At 36.4% G+C, this 20,298-nt stretch overlaps 2 protein-coding genes and 1 pseudogene across 2 annotated transcripts; 1 reads left to right on the forward strand and 2 right to left on the reverse strand.

Moving 5' to 3' along the window:
- The first annotated feature begins 1,269 nt into the window (after positions 1-1,269).
- Positions 1,270-3,911, forward strand: LOC110737807 (annotated as a pseudogene).
- Positions 3,912-6,044: 2,133 nt separating this feature from the next.
- Positions 6,045-7,265, reverse strand: LOC110737560 (putative nuclease HARBI1). The gene has a single exon (XM_021917901.1). The coding sequence runs from the start codon at positions 7,263-7,265 to the stop codon at positions 6,045-6,047; it is 1,221 nt and encodes a 406-aa protein (XP_021773593.1).
- A 575-nt stretch (positions 7,266-7,840) lies between these two features.
- On the reverse strand, positions 7,841-8,938 carry LOC110737561 (glutathione S-transferase T3-like). The gene has a single exon (XM_021917902.1). It carries the CDS (start codon positions 8,936-8,938, stop codon positions 7,841-7,843), a length of 1,098 nt encoding a protein of 365 aa, XP_021773594.1.
- Between the last annotated feature and the right edge of the window lie 11,360 nt (positions 8,939-20,298).

Below are 20,298 nucleotides of genomic sequence, written 5' to 3' on the forward strand. Positions count from 1 at the left end.
AAAATACTTTCACAATATCAACTTTTTATAATTTTACTATTACACAATTATAGATATTTAGCATATAAAATGTGTTTGGGATGCGTAATTTCATCCTTGTTGCAATATTAATAGAACGGAGAAAGTATACTGCAATGACATCAACACATTCGATAATCTTTTTGGGTGTAATTAATAAAACGCTTCCTTCAAAATGCCACACAAATCCTCTACTGTTTTTGGTACTTTCTTATACATGTGTGATCTAATTGAATTAATCTAAAGAAAAAAAAAGGATCCAAGATATTGCAATCTAGACTATTTGCTAGTTGCTGAATTAAACAAATGTAAAGTCCCCGTGCTTGTGAGCCATTTTAGGTCGTCATCTTGCCTTACGTGGGCCTTAGCATTGTCTTGCAAGAAACGTATGGTTGAATCCTATTTGTTTGCATTGTGGTCATTTCTCCATGATTATTCAAAATTTTAAATTACTTGATTAATTAGCATGTTCCTGGTTGCTTCTTTAATTAACAAACTTAATAGCTTTGTTTCAACTATTTCTTTTAGTATGTTCTTTGACTTTTTCTCTGACATCACTTTCTTGGTGAATGAAACATGCCAAGTTTTTCATCAAAATAACATTCACCATTATCAAGCAACCTTAGCTTGGTCTTCCAAATGCCCCTATGAACATGAACTTGGGTTTTTTCTATTTTACACTTCTTTTGTATGGGTATGATTCATTGTTTGCAAGGTAAAGATGGGTAATAAAACACTTTGATTATCTATGTGAGGTAGAACTAACCGCTATTCATCTATATTAATAATATTATACGGAGTACATTGTATAATAAGCTAGTTCATGAGGATTTGTCCATGAGGTTAATGAGTTTAATTAGAAATCCATTTTGCACTTGCCATCTTACAAGCTTGTGATGATCTTGGATGCAATGAACTTAAATGTAGCTCGATGATTTTCCTTTGTCTCAATTTCCAAATTCTACCTCAAAATGAGCAATATACAAGGTCTCATACATAGGATTTTTTTTTACCATAGTGACACTAACTCATATTTTACTTAGCTTATACTATCCTCTTGCTACATTTTATTTGCAATAATTGTGATCAACATTGGATAAACTATATGACTACTTTTTGTTTCTTAGCTTTATTTCATAAGCACTATGCCCTTCTGCTGTAACCAAATTGTCTTCTTGTTATTATAATGGACTATTGTGGTACATTTCTCTAGAGACTTCTATATCTTAATCACTTTTCAATTTCAAAAAATTGAGCATAACCCAAGAACTATCTAGATTTTTAAAAAGAGAGAGTTCACAATAGTGATTTAGGGAGTAGGTCTAGGCGCTTCACAGTGTGAGATTTATAAATCTCACGTAGTACCAAACAACTACCAAAATCAGATATTTTGATACAAAAAAATTGGTACCAAAAACACATACTTGTATCTTGGTACCGGAATATTTTGGTACAAAAATGCGCTTGCTAGGTAGTGTATAAATCTCACACGGTGAGGCGCTAAGACTTCCTCAATAGGCTATGTTCAGCTGATTGTGGCAAAATTAGAGGATTGGACAATTATTAGAGGTTTGAAGAGCCAATACGCTAATTTTAGTGTTTGGTGGGGGAGCGGATAGGATTAGTGGATTTGCCTCAATCAGCTGATTTCCCAAACGTTGCCTTTAATGAGCCCAAATTTGGGGAAGAAGCAATACATTTTCCCGCCTTCAACGTTCACCAACAAACAATGGAGAAATTGAAATCTCTCTCCCCATTTCGACTCTCTGCTCTTCTTCGACAACAAAAAGACCCAAAACTTGCCCTCAATCTCTTCCTAAACCCTAATTCTAACAATAAACCCTACCCATATTCCCTTCTATCCTATGATATCATCATCACCAAACTTGGCCGAGCAAAAATGTTCGATGAATTGGAACTAATCTTGTCAAAATTGAAGCTTGAAACTCGTTTTACACCCACAGAAATCATTTTCTGCAATGTAATTACTTATTATGCTCGAGCTCGATTGCCCGAAAGAGCACTCCATGTGTTCGACGAAATTCCCTCGTTTCGATGTCCAAGAACGGTGAAATCCTTGAATACTATGTTAAATGGCTATTAATTTGTCGGGAATTTGATAAATTGGAAAGGGTTTTTGTGGGTATTGATTGGTTTGCCTCCCCAGATGTTTGTAGTTATAATATCATGATTAATTCTTATAGGGTACGGAATGATATGGAGAGTGCATGGAAGGTGTTTGATGAAATGCGTGAGAGAAGGGTTCGGCCTAATGAGGTGACTTTTTCTACGTTGATTACGGGGCTTTGTGCGAGTTTGAAGCTGAAGGAAGCGTTTAGGTTGAAGAAAGATATGACCCGGGTTTACAATGTTGAACCTACATTTTATGTTTATGGTTCATTGATCAAGGGGTTTTGTGAGATTAATGAGTTGAATTTGGCATTTAAACTTAAGGATGAGATGCTAGACAAGAATATTGAAGTGGATTCGGCTATTTATACTACTTTGATTCGTGGTCTTTTTAAGGTTGGGCGAAAGGATGAGGTTGTTGTTGTTCTGGAGGAGATGAAAAGAATTGGGTGTTTGCCTAACACCGCGACTTATAATGCTCTCATTAGTGGAAATTGTGCCGAGAAGCGTTTTGACTTAGCATTGGAGGTTTTAAATGAGATGGAAGGAAAAACATGTAAACCTGATGTCATTAGTTATAATGTGTTGATCAAAGCCTATTTCAACGATGGAAAAATAAGAGAAGCCACTGATTTATTTGAAGATATGCCTAGGCGAGGATGTAAACCTGATGTTGTGTCTTATCGGATAGTTGTTCAGGGGCTTCTTTCTGGGATGAAACTGAAGGAAGTGGCATTTATTTTGGATGAAATGGTGTTCAAGGGTTACACCCCTCATCTTTTGACTGTTAACAAATTTATGAACCTTCTGTGTGAAGAAGGGAATTTGGAATTGTTGTTTGAAGTAGTAAATGTTCTAGCTAAAGGAAATTATATTGACAGCAATTCTTGGACATTAGCAGTTTCAGCCATTTCCTCGAATTATAAGCTATTGAATTTCCACGATGTTTTTAATGCTTTGACTAAACCATATGCCGTGACTCCTTGAACTTCCTTTAATATAATTCCTGTGTTACTGTATAAAATTTGTACTCTATATAACATTTGGTCTGCATTGCTTGTTGCTAATGAAATATGTCCGGTTTTGAACTATGTAACTTATTCTGGTATTCCAAATGTTTTGCCATCTCCTTCCATTCATTTTTTATAATTTGTTTCATGATTTCGACCCCCACCCTTCCTCCATTATTCTCTTTCCTGTTGATAGTTCTTAAAATGTTTGACTACCTTTTTTTTTTTTTTTTTTTATATATATATATATCACTACTTCCTATTTACTAATTGCTTATTTCATTTTACATTTTAAAATTGCCCCTTGGCTATTTTTAAGTGGTCAGGAAAAACTGTTTCAAGGAGGGTTGAAGATTACTGTTTAACAATAGAATGTGAAGAAGGTTGAATAATAATAGACATAAATTTTGTACTACACTGCTGATGTTGGGAAACTTAAATAGAAGTTTGTATAATAATAGACATGCACTGTCTTGAATTCTGCTTACTCTAATAATGTTATTTGCAGGTGCTTCTTGCAGTTTATTCATTTGTTTGCATTATTCTTTTGTACCAATGATCAAGGGTAATGCACTGTATATGCTGGCAGAGTTGAGGAAGCAGCTCAGTACGATGTAAGTGTTTATTAAATTTTCCTTTTATCTGCATTAATAGCTTCTTGATTTAGAGTTTCTCTGAAGCCTGATCATTGTCAAGTATAACAAATCTTGCATAACATGTATATGTAATGGTATGTGACTACATTGTAAACCTCTTTCAGATTCTTCTATGGGTGGTAAAATTGATTTGATTTACTTAAATTTGATTAAGAATTCCAACATGTGGTTTCTGAAACAAAAGCTGGGAATGCACTACACATAATGCTACTATAAAACTCTCTGTGCCTTATCACTTTAATATGCATCAAATACAAGTAGCTGACTGTGTCATTGTGCTGCTTTTCAAGTAGCTTCTATTGTGATGTATGTACTGATGTTACTTTCCATTGTAGTGTTGCCTTAAAATTTGTCTCTTATTTGTATTTATTTGTAAAACAATGTTTCTTTCCTTTGGTGCTTAGAAATTAGAACCATTTAGTTTTTGTTGCTTTCCATGAAACTTCAACCGAAGAGGGGACCTTGGGTGTAACTTGTCCTTATGAGGAGATCTCGCTAGCATATGAGTAATTACCAATCGACAATTAGAGTCTAGTAATAACAAGATATGAAAGAGAACAAAGCAATTGAAGTAACGTTAAAGCATCAACTCAAGGACAATATACATAACGTGAAAGATACATTAAAATAGTCAGGCTGTACAATTGAATTTGGGAACATAATTACCTCCATCTCTAAGTTCGATTGGAGATAGTAGCAAGTTGTAAAGATGAAAGTGCTACTGATAGATAATTCAGTTAGTATAAGAGCTAATGTAAACTAGAACTAAAACTAAGAACAAAATGTAAACTAGAACTAAATCTAAGAACAAAAGAAACTAAGTACAGAAAAAAAAAAAAACAGTTGTTTTTTTTTAAAATGTCTTTGCTTTTATAAGTCTTCCTCGTTTAGGGTTAAGTATATCCCTCAATTGTGCTGAATGTTCTCACATGCATTCTTTCAACTGCTTTTGGCCCCAAACCATGCCCTTTAATTGTCACTTTTCCTTTGCCGCTTTTTGGTGCCAAGCTTGAAGGATATTGGGCTTTGATAAGAAATCCACAATCATCAAATGGGCTGGATTTGTTCTTATGCGTGCCTTAGGCCGACAATGATTGTTGGGCCTGTCTTTATATGACATTCTTTAGGGTCATTTCAAAGATGTACATATGCAATGAACTAATCTACACTACCCGCACTCTACACCTACAGCTGGAGACAAGGTAGGGATGTATGGGACAGCAGCAGCAACAACAACAACAACAACAAATGGGAGATACCACCACTCACAACATGGGGTAGCACTATCCTATAGTTGCAAGTGCTATGTTTGGTTCATTAGCTGCCACTTTGGCGTTTAGGGAAAAAGACAATGTGTAACAGACGTGGCAATTTTGCCGTCATACCCGGGTCGATACGATTTGACACGGATCCGGGTATGAAATCCGTTCCGGACATACCACTTGGCTCTCCGGTATGGCAATGGTGTCTTGGAGCTTCAAAAATGGTGGAGAAGAGGTTGAAGGTGGAGTCTTGGAGCTTCAAATACGGCGGACATTCAAACATGTTCAACAATAAAGAGAGAGGAGAGAGAAATAAAAACTATGGTGGAGAATTAATTTGGACCCCCTCTCATTAATTTCTCTTTTTAAAAAAAATTTGACCGTGTGTTTTTTGAAGTAGTAGTACTATGAATAAGAATATTTTATATTTTTGAGTAAAAAGTGGAGTCTTAAGAGCACTTCCAATGGTGATCAAAAAATATGCTCAAAGCATCATTATTGGTGAACAAAAAAAATGGTTCATGGGTCACTATTACCATTTCTCTCTCATCCACATCAACCCAACAAACCATTTACAATATTCACTCTTAACAATGAACACTAAACAATGGTTCATTATCAATACTCCCTACCCCACCTTATTTTATTTTTGTAAATATAATCTATTTAATTCATAATTATAATTTATTAACTCGATGTCAATGTAATTAATTGACGTATTTAATTTTTTAATCGTGATTACTAATTAAGAAATTATCGCGTTTTTTTATCAGCTTTTTTAAAAACTAATTCTTGTGACCAATATTTTTAAACAACGCAGCTAATTTTAATTAACATAATTAAAAAAAAAAGATACAAATCGTGATTACAGTACTACAACTATAATCAAGTACATTTTTTTTTAAAAAAAAAGAACTACTACACATCGTTCTGTAAGATGTCGTTAGGGATAACCATTTGTTGTAAACCTAATTGCGTAAGTTCTCATTGTTACCAAATTTATTCCATATATGTGCGACCAAGTCGTTTTTTAGCTGCAAATGAGTCTGTTGATCCTCAATCTCTGTTCTACGAGTCAAGTATAAGTCAATATCCACAATACGATCAGTACGGTACTCGGTAGTGTCCTCATTAGCGTTGCCTCCAGCATTCATAAACTCATTGGTATTAACGTTATTTTGATACGTCTCTCGTTCATCTTCAACGATCATATTATGTATTATGATGCAGGCGAGCATGATATTGTGGAGTATGTCGGTATCCCACGCCAAAGACGGCTTTTTAATAATGGCAAAACGAGCTTGAAGGACCCCAAATGCGCGTTCAACGTCTTTCCTTGCAGCTTCCTGGTGTTTTGCGAATAAACGATCCTTACGAGCTTGTGGCCTCGTAATGGATTTCACAAAAATAGCCCATCTAGGGTAGATTCCATCAGTAAGATAATACCCATTCGTACAATGATGACCATTGACTACGAAGTTCACAGCAGGTGTTCGACCCTCTAAGACGTCTTCGAACACATGGGATCGATGAAGCACATTAATATCGTTGCAGCTACCTGGCATCCCAAAGAACGAATGCCATATCCATAGATCTCTGTCCGCAACTGCCTCCAGTACGAGAGTTGCAACTCCTGCTCTTCCTTGATACTGCCCCTTCCATGCGTGTGGACAGTTCTTCCACTCCCAGTGCATACAATCAATGCTGCCTATCATGCCAGGAAATCCACGTTCTTCCCCAATACGTAGCAATCTTTCCATATCTACGATGTTTGGACCGAACTGGTTGATGACACCTTCTGTAAAATTTTGGAGTGCCAATCGTGAAGTAGCCTCACTTATACAGACATACTCATCACAAGCGTCTGAAGCACACCCGTAAGCTAGTTGTCTAAAGGCCGCAGTGCACTTTTGAAGTGGAGACAACCCAAGACGACCTGCCGCATCTCGCCTTTGTTGAAACCAAGGGTCATGTTGGGTCACTGCGTTGAGAAGGCGCTCAAACACATGTTTACGCATTCGAAACTGGCGCCGGAACAAGGAACTTGGATAAACTGGGACTTCCGCGAAATAGTCATTGTATAACCGTGCATGACCTTCTTCGCGTCCCCTATCCTTTCGGGGCTCAGTAGATTTGTGTCGGCGTTGCTGAGTGGCAGCTTGAATAATTGGTGGAATGTACTCATGCATTACGTGTTGTATCATAAGACACACTTCATTACGTTGTTAAACTCTAAGCTCCCTTCCCTCATCATCCGAGTTAGATGAAGATGAAGAGGAATCGGTTGAGCTTAAGTTGAAACTGTTTGAATTCATTTTCTACGTAAGAAATGTAAGATAGAGTGAGGTTTTCTAATAATAACTGCAAACGATTTATGTGTTTGTGTGTAAAATAAATGAAAGAATGGTGTTTATTTATAGTGAACTAATTTGTAATTCTTCTTCAGAAATAACTGAATATAAAGAGACAAAGATCACATGGGTTATGACAAACACTGGATTAGAACCACACAGAAATTGAATGGAGAAGAAGGGTTTCACATGGGCTAACAAAGGGGAAATTAAGATACTGACACAATTATATATAAAGAGACAAATTGATATAATTGAATAAAGAGACAAAGATCACATGGGCTATAAAAATGGGATAGTGGAAAAGATCCATTTTACTAATTAACTGATAAAATACAAATAATTGGAAATGAGTACAAGAGGTTGAACTGGAATTGAAAACTTATCACTACTGAAAATGAAGATTACAATGCCTAAGCATCATTAGTGAAACTTTTAATTTTGTTCTGAAGTATTACTATCATTTCGTCTTCCCACTGTTCTCGGTTTACTTTCTGTTCTAGACGAGCTAGTTGCTCCCAGTGGATCCTATGTTGTTCTAGCTCAATTTTCCGTTGTTTCCTTGCCTCCTTGCGCTCCTGTATTTCAAGCCTCTTCATTTCTGCTTCGTTTGACACATTCATCGAATCCCCAAATAGCTGCAATCGGGTGTTGAATGTTTCTAATTCCTTAAATGCTTCACTTGATGGAGCTTTACCCTTCAACCTCGACTTAGCCTTTTTAATTCCTTCAGCACGAGCTACTCTCTCATCACCGACACCCACGCTGGTCGGTGTGGTAGGTGAGGAATTGTCACCCTCATCCCGTGTCCTCTTCCCACTACTTCCGCTCCCTACAGAATCATCCGTCAGTGGAGTTGAATGTGGACGTCCCACCGAAGGCTTGAATGTTTGTTGGTCCAAGAAAGACCGGAATTTGTCAAACTTCCTAATTTGGATCCATTCCTCGTAGAAGGTGAATCGTCCGAACGAGTTCTCATGGATTTTGTGGGCCTCTTGGATAACATCATCTTCGTTATAGCCACTTCCCTTTCGCTTCCGGGCCTTATCATAGCTTCCGCACCACTTTAACACGGCTTCAGAGATTCGCATCGACCTTCCCTTCAAACTACTAATAGTTCGTAGGGATATTTCAACTGGATTCGATACCCTGGCAGCATCGTATGCGTCCAAGACTCTGTTCCAAAATTGACCCTTCTTTTGATTTGTGCCGATAATTATGTTGGTGCTGGTGTTCATGTAGGCGGATATAAGAGCCGCAGTTTCTGATCGTGACCAACTTCTATTGTTTGAACAACCAACACGAAATTCCGGAGTTGATTGGAGTGGTTGCTGTAACATTTGAGTGAAGTTTTGATGGAGGGAAGGAGTTTCATTTCCCTCACCATCATCCTCGCATTCTTCATTTGCCTCATCTTCTTCAGATAAGACATTGCTCGATTCCCAAATATTGGGATTCGGTTGTTGTGACGGAAAATAACCAGATGCAGCACCATATTCACCGTAACCCATTGGTGTCATGGATGGATGTGGGAAATTTGAACTGCTTTGAGAAAAATTAAAATTTTGAGGGAAATTAGGTGGATTATATGGGAAACTTGACTGGGGTCTTTGAGGATAAACACTAGAAAAATTATGGGGAATATTTGTGGGTGTTTGTGAAAAATTAGGGGGATTTGGATAGAAATTGGCTTGATTTGGGATAATATTTTGACCCAAATTTTTTTTCTGCTTTCTATTTGTTTTGGGGTTGGTATTAGCATTCATAATTATAATTTATAATTGGAAAAAAAAAATTAATATTAATAGTAATAATAATAATAATAGTAGTAGTAATAATAGTAATAGTAGTAATAATAATAGTAATAGTAATAATAGTAGTAGTAGTAGTAGTAGTAGTAGTAGTAGTAGTAGTAGAAATAGTAGTAGTAGTAATAGTAATAATAATAGTAAAAGTAATAGTAATAATAATAATAATAATAATAATAATAATAATAACAATAATAATAATAATAATAACAATAATAATAATAATAATAATAATAATAATAACGATAATAATAATATTAATGATAATAAATAAAAATAATAATAACAATAATAATATTAATATTGGTAAAAATAATAATAATATTGGTAATTAGTGAGGGGATTTTTGAAGAGAAAAATATAATAGAAAAGAAAATGGATTTTTAAAGTTGAAGAAAGTATATCAATATGGGTGTCTATTTATAGAGGGGAAAAAAAGAAAGTCGTTGGTAATTTTTTTTTTTTTATTTGTATTTTGTAAAATATATCCGTTGTAAAATTACAACGGATATATTTAAAACTGACAACACGTGTCAAGCAGCGGCTGGGCCAAGTGGCGCTGCTTTTAGTTGAGTGGAAAATTTGGGTGGGGCCCACAACGAATTTGTTCCTCTGACTGATTGTAGCAACATTCGAACTTGCAACCACTCAAGATGAACAAACTTAGAGTTTGCCATTAAGCCAACTATTTTATTGTTCACTCATTGTGAACCATTTAATTGTTCACCCTTAAGGGTGCTCTCATGGGCATTTTGGGTGGGCAAAAAATATGCTCATGTATTACAATGGTGATCAAATGAAGAAATGCAAAATATGCTCATGAGCATTTCTAAAAATGCCCAAGACTTGGGCAAATTTGAGGATGAATAGTGCTCTGGTGGGCCCCACAATTTGCAATGGTTATATTTTTTGTAATGCAAATTCTGAAATAAATATTTATTAAATAAAAATTAAAATTACCAACGGTCATAAAATTTAATTCTCTATAAATAGACATGCATTTTGGTATATTTTGGTATAATTTCAGAAATACCATAAATCCTCCATATTCTTTATTTTAACGATAAAAACAACACAATTAAAAAAAAATAAGTTACACAAATTTAGACTAGTTTTTATTTATTTGGAGTAATATTGTTAAAATATAATTGAAATTAATAAATAAAGAAGTGTTGTGTAGGAGAGAGAAAGTAATGGTGGGGTATTGAAAAAGTAAGAGAGAGAGAGTAGTGGGCAAGCATTTTTTTTGCTCACCATTGAGAGAGAAAGTGGGTAAAGAGATAGTGGGTGGGCATTTTTTTTTGCTCACTATTGAGAGTGGTCTTAGAGCAAGTTGCATTAAATTTAACAGTATTAGGTAAGTAGTACTATTACAGGGAAAAAAAAAAGGTAAGTAGTACTACATCAGTACATCATATTATCTAATATTTTAAAACAAAACTTGTTAACATCTTTTATGGGTACTTGGGTTATCCGTTTTTTTCCTTTTATTGTCGTATTCGTACCCGAGTCAAAAGTTAAGCCAGCGTCCCTGTGTCCTAAATTTTTTAAAATGACGTATCGGATACTCGGATTCGTACCAATATTGGATACCCGTACCCATGTCAATGTAACATAGGTAATAGTTATATAGTAAATGCAATTATGAAGTGTATGACCTTAGCCAAGTAGTAAGAGAGTAGGAAAGATAAAGCATTCAGAAAGTTTGTAATTGGAACCCCTGGAGAGTTATGACTTAAAGCCATTAACAATGACTTGTATTCTCTTTAACTTTTGTCTATAAAGCCATTAACAATGACTTGTATTCTCTTTAACTTTTGTCTATCAATTAATCATCTTGTCATCCTTTATCATCTCTTTCTTGATATTGCATGAATTTGTTGTACTTGGAAACTGTAGTGTGTTGCACTTGGTATTAGAGAAGGACACTATGGCCTCGAGTTCGAACACTCAATGCATTGAAATTTTAGAGGAGAGGATTATAGAGCTAAGTTCCAAACGAAGAGTTTGGAGAACTCAGTGCAACAAATTGAAAAGCAAGCGATTGGCTTAATAGGTTGGCTCCCTATTTGTTGACAACTTGTAACAAAGTAATTTCGGTATTTCTTGGGAGATTCATGCCTCTTGAAAAAAAAGCCGGAGTTAAGGTCTTAAATAGCAAACTTCCAACAAGAACCGGACGAGTCGTTCTATGATGTTAGAGAGAGATTTAAGAGCTACCAATAACAATGCCCATACCACTATATGGAGGATTGGCTCTTGTTGCATGGGTTCTATACAAGCCTATCAAGAGAAGCCAAATGTGTTTGGATTTGACATTGGGTGGGCCAATAATGAAAATGCAACCCACAAAGGCGATTTCGGTGATTGAGGATGTAGCTCAAAACTACGCCAATTGGAACCTCGATAAGAAAGCATTATAAAGAAAGGTAGGAGGTATGAAGTTAATGCTATTAACGTGCTTAGCTAAAAGGTTGTCGCCTTGCCATCTAAAATTGATTAATTGCAAGCTTCTCCCCGTCCCATCTTCCCCTCCTCCAAAATTCACACGTATCTAGTTCATCTAATGATAACATGTCTAAGCAAATGATGTTTTGTAATACGTGTGGTTATGATGATCACGCTCCTTCCAAATGTCATTTGTTAAATGAATCATGTTTCTATGCCCTTTCTTGGATCAAGTTAATAATGTGCAACCAATTCTAGGTTTGACCCCTACTCTAACACCTAAATGAGGGTTGAAAACATCACCCCAACTTTGGTTGGAGAGGGGGCCAAACCAAAGGTATTAGTAAGGGCAATCTAGTGGCCAAAGAAATGTCCATAACCAAAGTCGTGGAAACAATAGAGGTTAATGTCTAGGTAAATACGTGTCTAATAATCAAGAAAACTTTCAAAATGACAATAGGTAACAACAAAGAGGTCAACAATCTTCCCACCCGATTTTAATGCGGGAAATGGACTGAGCCTAGCTTATATTCCTTGATAACCCCTACAAATTCAAGCTACTCCTCCTCTTAAGTCGAGTTTAGAGACAATTATGGAGCAATTTGTTAATGCTCAAACAAAAAAGAACCAATAACTTAGAGGAAGGTCTAAAACAAATGCAACGTATAATAAGATAGAAAATCAATTGGCCCAAATTGTTAATGCTCTTAAGGGTATGTCTTGTACTTCTTTCCCGAGTCAAGGTATAGACCCTAAGGAGCATGTAACTGCATTTGTGACTAAGAATTGAAACTTTGAAAGTGTTTGTGGGAATTGCAAAGGGTGTAGAATGTCTTAGATGATGATAAGACAATATGTAAGATAGTTGAGATGAGTGAGTCCCCTTGTGAGGTGAAAATGAGAAGGGGCCAAAGAGAAAGACAAAGAGAAATAAAATGAGAAGGAAAAAGAAATAGAATAAAAAAAAGAGAAAGAGTAATCAAAGAGTGAAACCCCACATCATGTGGCAAAACTTCCTTTTCCGAGAAGGTTACCTAGTCGGCTGGTCTAGACTTAATAAACAATTTGCAATTTTGCAAAAAACTTAGAATTCTTGAGAAAGTTGTATGTTAACATCCTATTCACAATTACAAATAAAGAAATGCCCATGTATGCTAAGTTTCTCAAGGATATCTTAAGTAACAAATGAGATGTTGATTTTTTGGAAACAATAAGCATGCCGGGATATTGTAGTGCAATTTTCAAAATAAGTTGCTCACTAAACTTAGAGATCCGGGTCGCTATCCCATTCCATGTGCTATTGGCGATATGGTTATTAATTGTGCACTGTGTGATTTTGTGCTAGACTGTTAACATTAGCTTAATGCCCCATTACAAATGAGCATGGAAGCTAACAGAAGTGGGGTGATGGTCCAATATTCATAAATTTATGACTTTCATGCAAACCAAGATTTTGACCCTTATGTGAACTATCCGTTATGGCCTCCCCAACAATGCCCCGTAAATAACCCTACCTAACATTAGTGGCAAGTGCCCTTAAACCCTAACCCTCGTTCCTTCCCTCCTTATAACTACCAAGTTCCCGGTGGGTGTGACTATAAGGGTAACCCTAACTACTACTATGACTCAAACCAACTTATCGAGTTGCCTGAAAGGTTTGATCTTACCCTAAGTGGCAACATGAGATGAACCATGGCCATTATGGTTGGCTACTCGATTATACTGGTGGGTGGGATACTAACCCACCCCCCGAAGAAGATTAGGGTCATTCTTTGCCCCTACCCCCTTATTTGTTTTGCTTCACACCAAGAACGGTGCTCTATTTTAGCTTGGGGTATGTGTGTTTATTTGTATATTTAGGGGCTTATGTGCATGTTTTGTATAGGTTGAGAGTCGTGGTGGTGACTAGGGGTAGGTTCTTTCCCATTTTCCTTCCTTTTGCCTAGGGTTGGATTTTTGCTAGCTTGGGGCGTGGTGATGTGATGATGAGTGAATATTGATTCTTGATGGTTTATGTGTTTTTCTCTTTGTGATTTGAAAGTGTTAATGAGAAGATGATGTTGCGTTGTGTGGATATTTTTTCTCCCTCTTAAAGCATTAACAATTTTAAGGTTTGAACCTTATCCAATGATGCACTAACAACGACCAAAAAAGTAAGAAACTCATACCTGAAGTTTGATGGTAGAGGTTTTAGCTCTACGTCTGGAGATTCCTTTTCATTTCCTTTCTTGCATTTCTCTTCTACCTCTTCGCCGCTCACTAGGTTCACTTGTTCTTTCTTTTCAATAGTAGGAGTGAAGTCAAGATACTACTCAAATGCCTCCATCTACGTATTCTCTTTATACAACCTATCTTTACTTGTCAAAAAATACTCTAGTGGATCATTAGTGTTATTAATTGTATATGCATAGTCTCATGAATAACACGCTCAATAACATCAATATGCATGCAATCATTTATGTTGGATGGACATTTCATAACTTTGAGCTCCACTTTTTCTTTTTCGATAATTAAAGACAATTTTCTATTATTCACATCAATAATAGGCCCGCCTATGGCTAAGAAAGGCCTATCTAGAATTATAGGGACGTTCAAGTCCTCATCCATGTCGAGCACAATAAAATCCACCTAAATGTAAAGCTTCACCACCTTAACCTAAACGAACATTCTCTAATTTCCCTAAAGGCATCTTAACTGAATGATCGGTTAATTGAAGGGAAATGTTGGTAGGTTTTAATTCTCTTAGGCCAAGTCTCTTGCACATAGAAAGGGGCATTAAGCTAATGCTAGCACAAGATCACACAGTACACGATCAATAATCATATCACCAATAGCACATAGAATAGAACAACGACCTAGATCCTTAAGTTTAGTGAGCAACTTATTTTGAAAAATTGTACAATTGTCCAACATGTTTATTGTTTCCAAAAAATCAACATCTCTTTTGTTACTCATCGAGAAACTTAGCATATGTGGGGCATTTGTTTATTTGCATCAGTGAATGGGATGTTAACATACAACTTTCTCAAGACTTCTAATTTTTTTGCAAATTGTTCATCAATTTTAGACCAACTGACTAGGTAAACCTTCCTGGAAAAGGAAGTTTTTCCACATGAAGTGGGGTTTCACTTTTTATTTTCTCTTTTTCCTTGTCATGTTCCTTCTCTTTGTCTTTTTATTTGGCAACCTTCTCAATTTTCATTTCACAAGGGGACTCACTCATCTCAACCATCTCATCTATTGACTTCTCACCATCTAAGACTTGTCTACACTTTTCCCTTGCGCTTTCCACAAACTCTTCCACTCCTAGTCACAATTGCATTTACATGTTCCTAGGGTCTATACCTTGACTCGGTAAAAAAGTACTATACATACCCTTAATAGCATTAACAATTTGGGCCAATTGATTTCTAGCATCTAATTATGTGTTTGCATTTGTTTTAGACATTCCTCTAAGTCATTGTTCTTAGTTTGAGCATTAACAAATTGCTCCATGGTTGTCTCGACTTAGGAGGAGGAGGAGCTTGAATTTGTAGGGGTTGTCGAGGGATAGGAGCAAGGTTCAGTCTAACTCTTCCATTAAAACTGAGTGGGATATGATTAGAAGAATGTTGACCTCTTTGTTGTTATTTATTGTTATTTTGAAAGTTTCCTTGATTATTGGACACGCAGTAACCTGGACCATGACCTCTATAGTTTCCATGACCTTGGTTTTGGACATTTCTTTAGCCATTAGATTGACCTTGACCACTACCTTGGATTTGGGCCATTTGGCCCTCTCCCCAACCAAAGTTGGGTTGATGTTTAAAACCCTCATTATAGGTGTTAGAGTAGGGGTCAAACCTAGGATTGGTTGCACATTATGAACCTGCTCCATGAAAGGGCATGGAGAACATGGTTCATTTAACAAATAGCATTTGGAAGGAGTATGATCATCACAACCGCACATATCAAAGAACATCATTTGCATAGACATGTTATCATTAGATGAACTAGATACATGTGAATTTTGGAGGGGGGAGAAGCTTGCAATTGATCAATTTTAGAGTGCTAACTGATAATTTGTTCATTACACACATACTTTTTGGGTTTTGCGTACATCCCTGGACAAAAGGAGTGAAGTTTTTTAGATTTAGGCTAAACATGCTTAAATGACTGCCATAAGGATCTTTACTTATATTTGGGTAGGATATAAAGTTCCCATTAATCATCTTATTCTTGAAGTATAACACTACAAGTTTTATAATTTAGCAAACCTAATTTGGGCACTTCTCATTTTCAAATACATCTAACACTGACCTATTTGTTTGCTTGTTGCTGGATTACTTAAATGAACTCATCTTCCATGCGGTAATCCTGCATGATAGAAAGGAATAAATCAAATTATGCATTTGAAATAGTAATGATGGTCATTATACTTGGCGAATACAAGTTTTGAACAGAAGTAGGATGCAGCCCCAGTGGTACAAAAACTTCAATCTCAGACCTACATTCTTGTGCACTGGCACAATGGTACCATGCTCCAACATTAGATCTGATAGCCTATTAATTGTGAATAGAAGGATTGCAAACTGCTGGATGTGGCAATTCTACAATATGAAGATCTGTCAGTTATGACTCCAGATTTTTGAAGTAAGTAATAAGTTGTGTGGGAAATGTTCTGTTTTTTCTATGTTATTTTCTGATGCAGCCTGTAGTTTACATTTTATTTTGTTTTGCATTATTCTTTTTGTCCTAGTGGTGATAGGTAATGTCCTATATTATGCTAGCTGAGCTGTGAAAGCAGCTCAGTACTAGCATGTAATCTGATACTTTCAGGTGCATCTTTCAGTTTCTGCAAGTATTATATGGGACTAGTCCCATCTGCTAGGATCCTGAATTCACGATTGTCTACTTGTAATTCTTTGACAGAGAACCCCAATATGGTAATATAGGCCTGATTCATTCTGTTTTTATCTCATTTTTAACATCCTATATTTTACAGTGTATGTAACTGGTAGTATAGATAAACCAGTCTCAATGAATTAAGTGCACACTAAGGCGGCAAAAGCAGGCTCTTTAACCTTCTAAATATTGCCCTTCTTATTTCGAGTTCCTAGAGCTCTATTCTTCTTCAATATACTTTTCTATTATTTGTTCAGGCCTTGATATATCTCTGTTAAATAAATATGTGTAGTTTCCTGTCTGATGTCTGCTGTTCAAGTATGCATCCCTTCCATGCCTTTTGTCTGACTCAATGTCCTGCTATTCATGCTTGAAATAGTGAGTAAATCCCTTGTGAATATGTGGATGAAGTAGGTGTTTGCTGTTGCTGTAAAACTAAATACAACAGATAACAGACATCCTTCTCTGACTGTGGCTCAAAATCTACTTCCTGAATTTCTCTCATTATTGTCACAACTTGGCTTAATCTCGGTCTGCCATTTTTGCCAATCCAAAGTCGGAAATCTTCACATTAAACTCCTTGTCTAAGAGGATATTCTGAGGCTTGATATCAAAGTGGATTACATTTTGACTGCAGTTTTCGTGCAGGTACTCCAACCCTTTAGTGATGCCACCAATGATATTCCGCCTTAGGGACTAGGTGAGTGTCTGAGCTAAGTCTTTGTTGAAGATCCATCTTTCCAACGACCCGTTTTCCATGTATTCATAAACTAAAAGCCTGTGAGATCCATCGTCACAAAATCCAATCAATTTCACCAAATTGAAATGGTGAAGGTTACCTATGGTATTTACCTCTACTAGAAATTCCTTCCTCCCTTGCCCAACAGAATCTAATCTTTTAACAGCGACTTTGCTCCCATCTCCTAAGGTGCCTGCAAATACAGACCCAAATCCTCCACGTCCAAGCCTATTTTCAAAGTCTTGGTTACCAATTTCAGAGATTCAAAGGAGAACCTGGTGACATTGTCAATCAGATCTGACAGACTGTTGAAATCTTTAGGCTTGAATCTACGTCTTGACACCATAACATAGTAGCATGCACCAGCAGAGAAGATGATTATCAGACTAGCAAGCAGAAAAGCTACCAATTTCATTACTAATGAGGAAGAACTCCCTTTTTCTGCCGAGAAAGTTAAAGTAGGTGTCTATTTAGCCATGGGAGCCTGCCTTTGCACTTTAACAAAAGCATTCAAATTGAAAGGTCCATAATCTGCATTTTCAATAGAAGTACTCCTCAACGTGTAGCTGGGTCGGTAAACAGCAGTTACCTGATGAGACATTAGTATCATAGTAAAATAGGGCAGCCTTACAAGAACAATCCTCTAGGCAAGCTTGCTTGCAACTATCAACATCTACTCCAGCCAAAGAGGTATTAAAGTCGAAATACAAGACATCTTCAATGGCAATCATAATGTGGAGTTTATGCGCATCCGGACATGACAGTGGTACAATTGGAATGCATTCCAATTTGGGATTTGATTGATTTACTAGTTTAAAATCATTCCATGTCTCGTTATTAATGTCTTGTGGGCACATTTAACTACTACCGTTATCACTACAAATCCCATAACTCCCACAGGTTGCAGGAAAAAAACAATCATTGTCAAGAACTGGGGAAAGAAGATCATAAACTAGTGTTTCGGTCTGATTGTACGAAAATTGAGCAAGATGATTGTTTGGTTCAAGTTGAAAATAAGTAAAAACGTACCATGTATGATGAATTGATTCAGCTGAGTCAAAAACTCCAGGTTTAATCATAGAAATGTTTTGGCTAAGCTTACTATAAGCATATCGAAAAGCAGGATTGGAATTCTCAGAAGCTTGCACATAATCTTGCCTTACCTTAAGATAGCACAATCCAAGAGAAAAGTCATCATAAGATGCCTTGGAGTTTAATCTTTGGCCATCTTGCAAGGTTTGGCCAAAGAGCCATGTATCAGCAGGGTGATCAAATGACTGCCATACAACACTACCACTCTCATTTAGAAGGACTAGATTTCAGTCGCAAGTCAGATTAATAGACTTGACAAATAGGCCAGAGGTGTTGGTCGACCAAACACGTTGCCCTCGGTCATCCCTTAAAACCAAATCCCCTTCCATTGTGAGGTCAAGTGTGGCCTTTTGTCCGACGGACTGATCTCCATTGACAAACCAAACTACCACAGCATGGTCACTAGAAAGTCCTGAGCTCATAAATATTCCAAGTACGTAGTTTGAAGCCATTTTCTTTCTTCCTATGAAACCAAAGTGAAATTTGGGTATGCTGAAATTGTCCTCCCTATGGTGGGAAGTGAAAGCGCATCCTCCCGCAGTAGACAGCAACACCTTTGCATTATAAACAGGATTATTGCCATCCTCCCAAGTATCACGACCCGTTCGACTGCTGGACCTTGAAAAACCAACAGCTGCTGATGAATTGATCAAGATGGTAGAATTCACAACCATACTGTTAGAATCCACAATACAGCAACATAAATAAAAACGGAATGCACCCATCATCTTGTCTGTTTAAGCAGGTTTTATTACACTAACACCATGCAACATCTAATGTTTTGATTTTCCTGAAAGTAGTAAGAAAGATTTGAATTTACTGAAAGTAGTAACAAAGTATTGAATTGACACGTGATTTTGTTATAAATTTTCGAGTCGAAACTATTTTTAGATGTATGTATGATTGATGTTTTTACATAACTTATTAATACAATAACCATTTATAAAAATAAAGAATTCATTGACCGGAAAGACTTTGTAAATTCTTTGTGGGAGAAAAGTCATTCATTGACTGGCCGGAAGGACTAGCCTTTTTGTCAGTTTTTATTTTTTTTACTTTTTTTGTAGACAGAGAGCTAAAGAGGGTTGAAACCCCCACTACCCAAATTTCCTAGTTTATACTGCTAATCTATGTGCTGGAAGCACATTATTTCTATCTATCTTTATGCATACAAGAAAGTCTCTTTTGGTTGCCTCAAATTGAATGTCTTTTATGATATGTTTGATCTCTTCTTCTGTTTTTTCTGGATGTCTGAGTGCATTAACCACATGGTAGGAATCTGTCTTGATGATTACATTTGAGAAGGTGTCCGTGTTATGGGTCTAGCCCAATTGAAGTAAAATGTATCTTGTTTTGGTCCATTTACTTGGTCCATTTTTAATTACATTTTACTAGCTTGAATTAAGTCCAATTTAGGGACTTAAGTTGTGGCTTCTTCTAGAAGTTTTTGGAATGACTTTTTTGGCCTCTCTTGGAAGCTTTAGATGGGAAATCTTGTGAAAAACAAGTGACCAATTTGAGGCAGCTAGTAGCTGAGCATACACACACAAAAATAGAGAGAGATTGAGTGTTCTTTGACAAGAGTTTTTCAACTTCGAAGTTTATCTAGGCAGCCTTCAAAAACTGGTTGTTGCCGGAGTTTTCACCGTTGGATCATGCTCAAATTTTGGCAGCTTGTTCCAGCATCAAGGGCTTCATTTTAGACGGTTGGATTGTCGTTTTGAGCTCTGGTTTGGTCGCAGTCGTCTTTTGGGTGAATTCTACTCTTTTGCTCTCTAATTTTCGATCTCTTATTGTTTGTTGTTGTTGGTGGGTTGTGAATTATTGTGAACTATATTGGGTTAATTTTACCCTCAATTTTATTATCAATAATAGAATATTAAGGGTGGACTCCTCAAGA

This window comes from Chenopodium quinoa, unplaced genomic scaffold (assembly GCF_001683475.1).
Source record: "Chenopodium quinoa cultivar QQ74 unplaced genomic scaffold, ASM168347v1, whole genome shotgun sequence".
NCBI classification, from domain to species: Eukaryota; Viridiplantae; Streptophyta; class Magnoliopsida; order Caryophyllales; family Amaranthaceae; genus Chenopodium; species Chenopodium quinoa.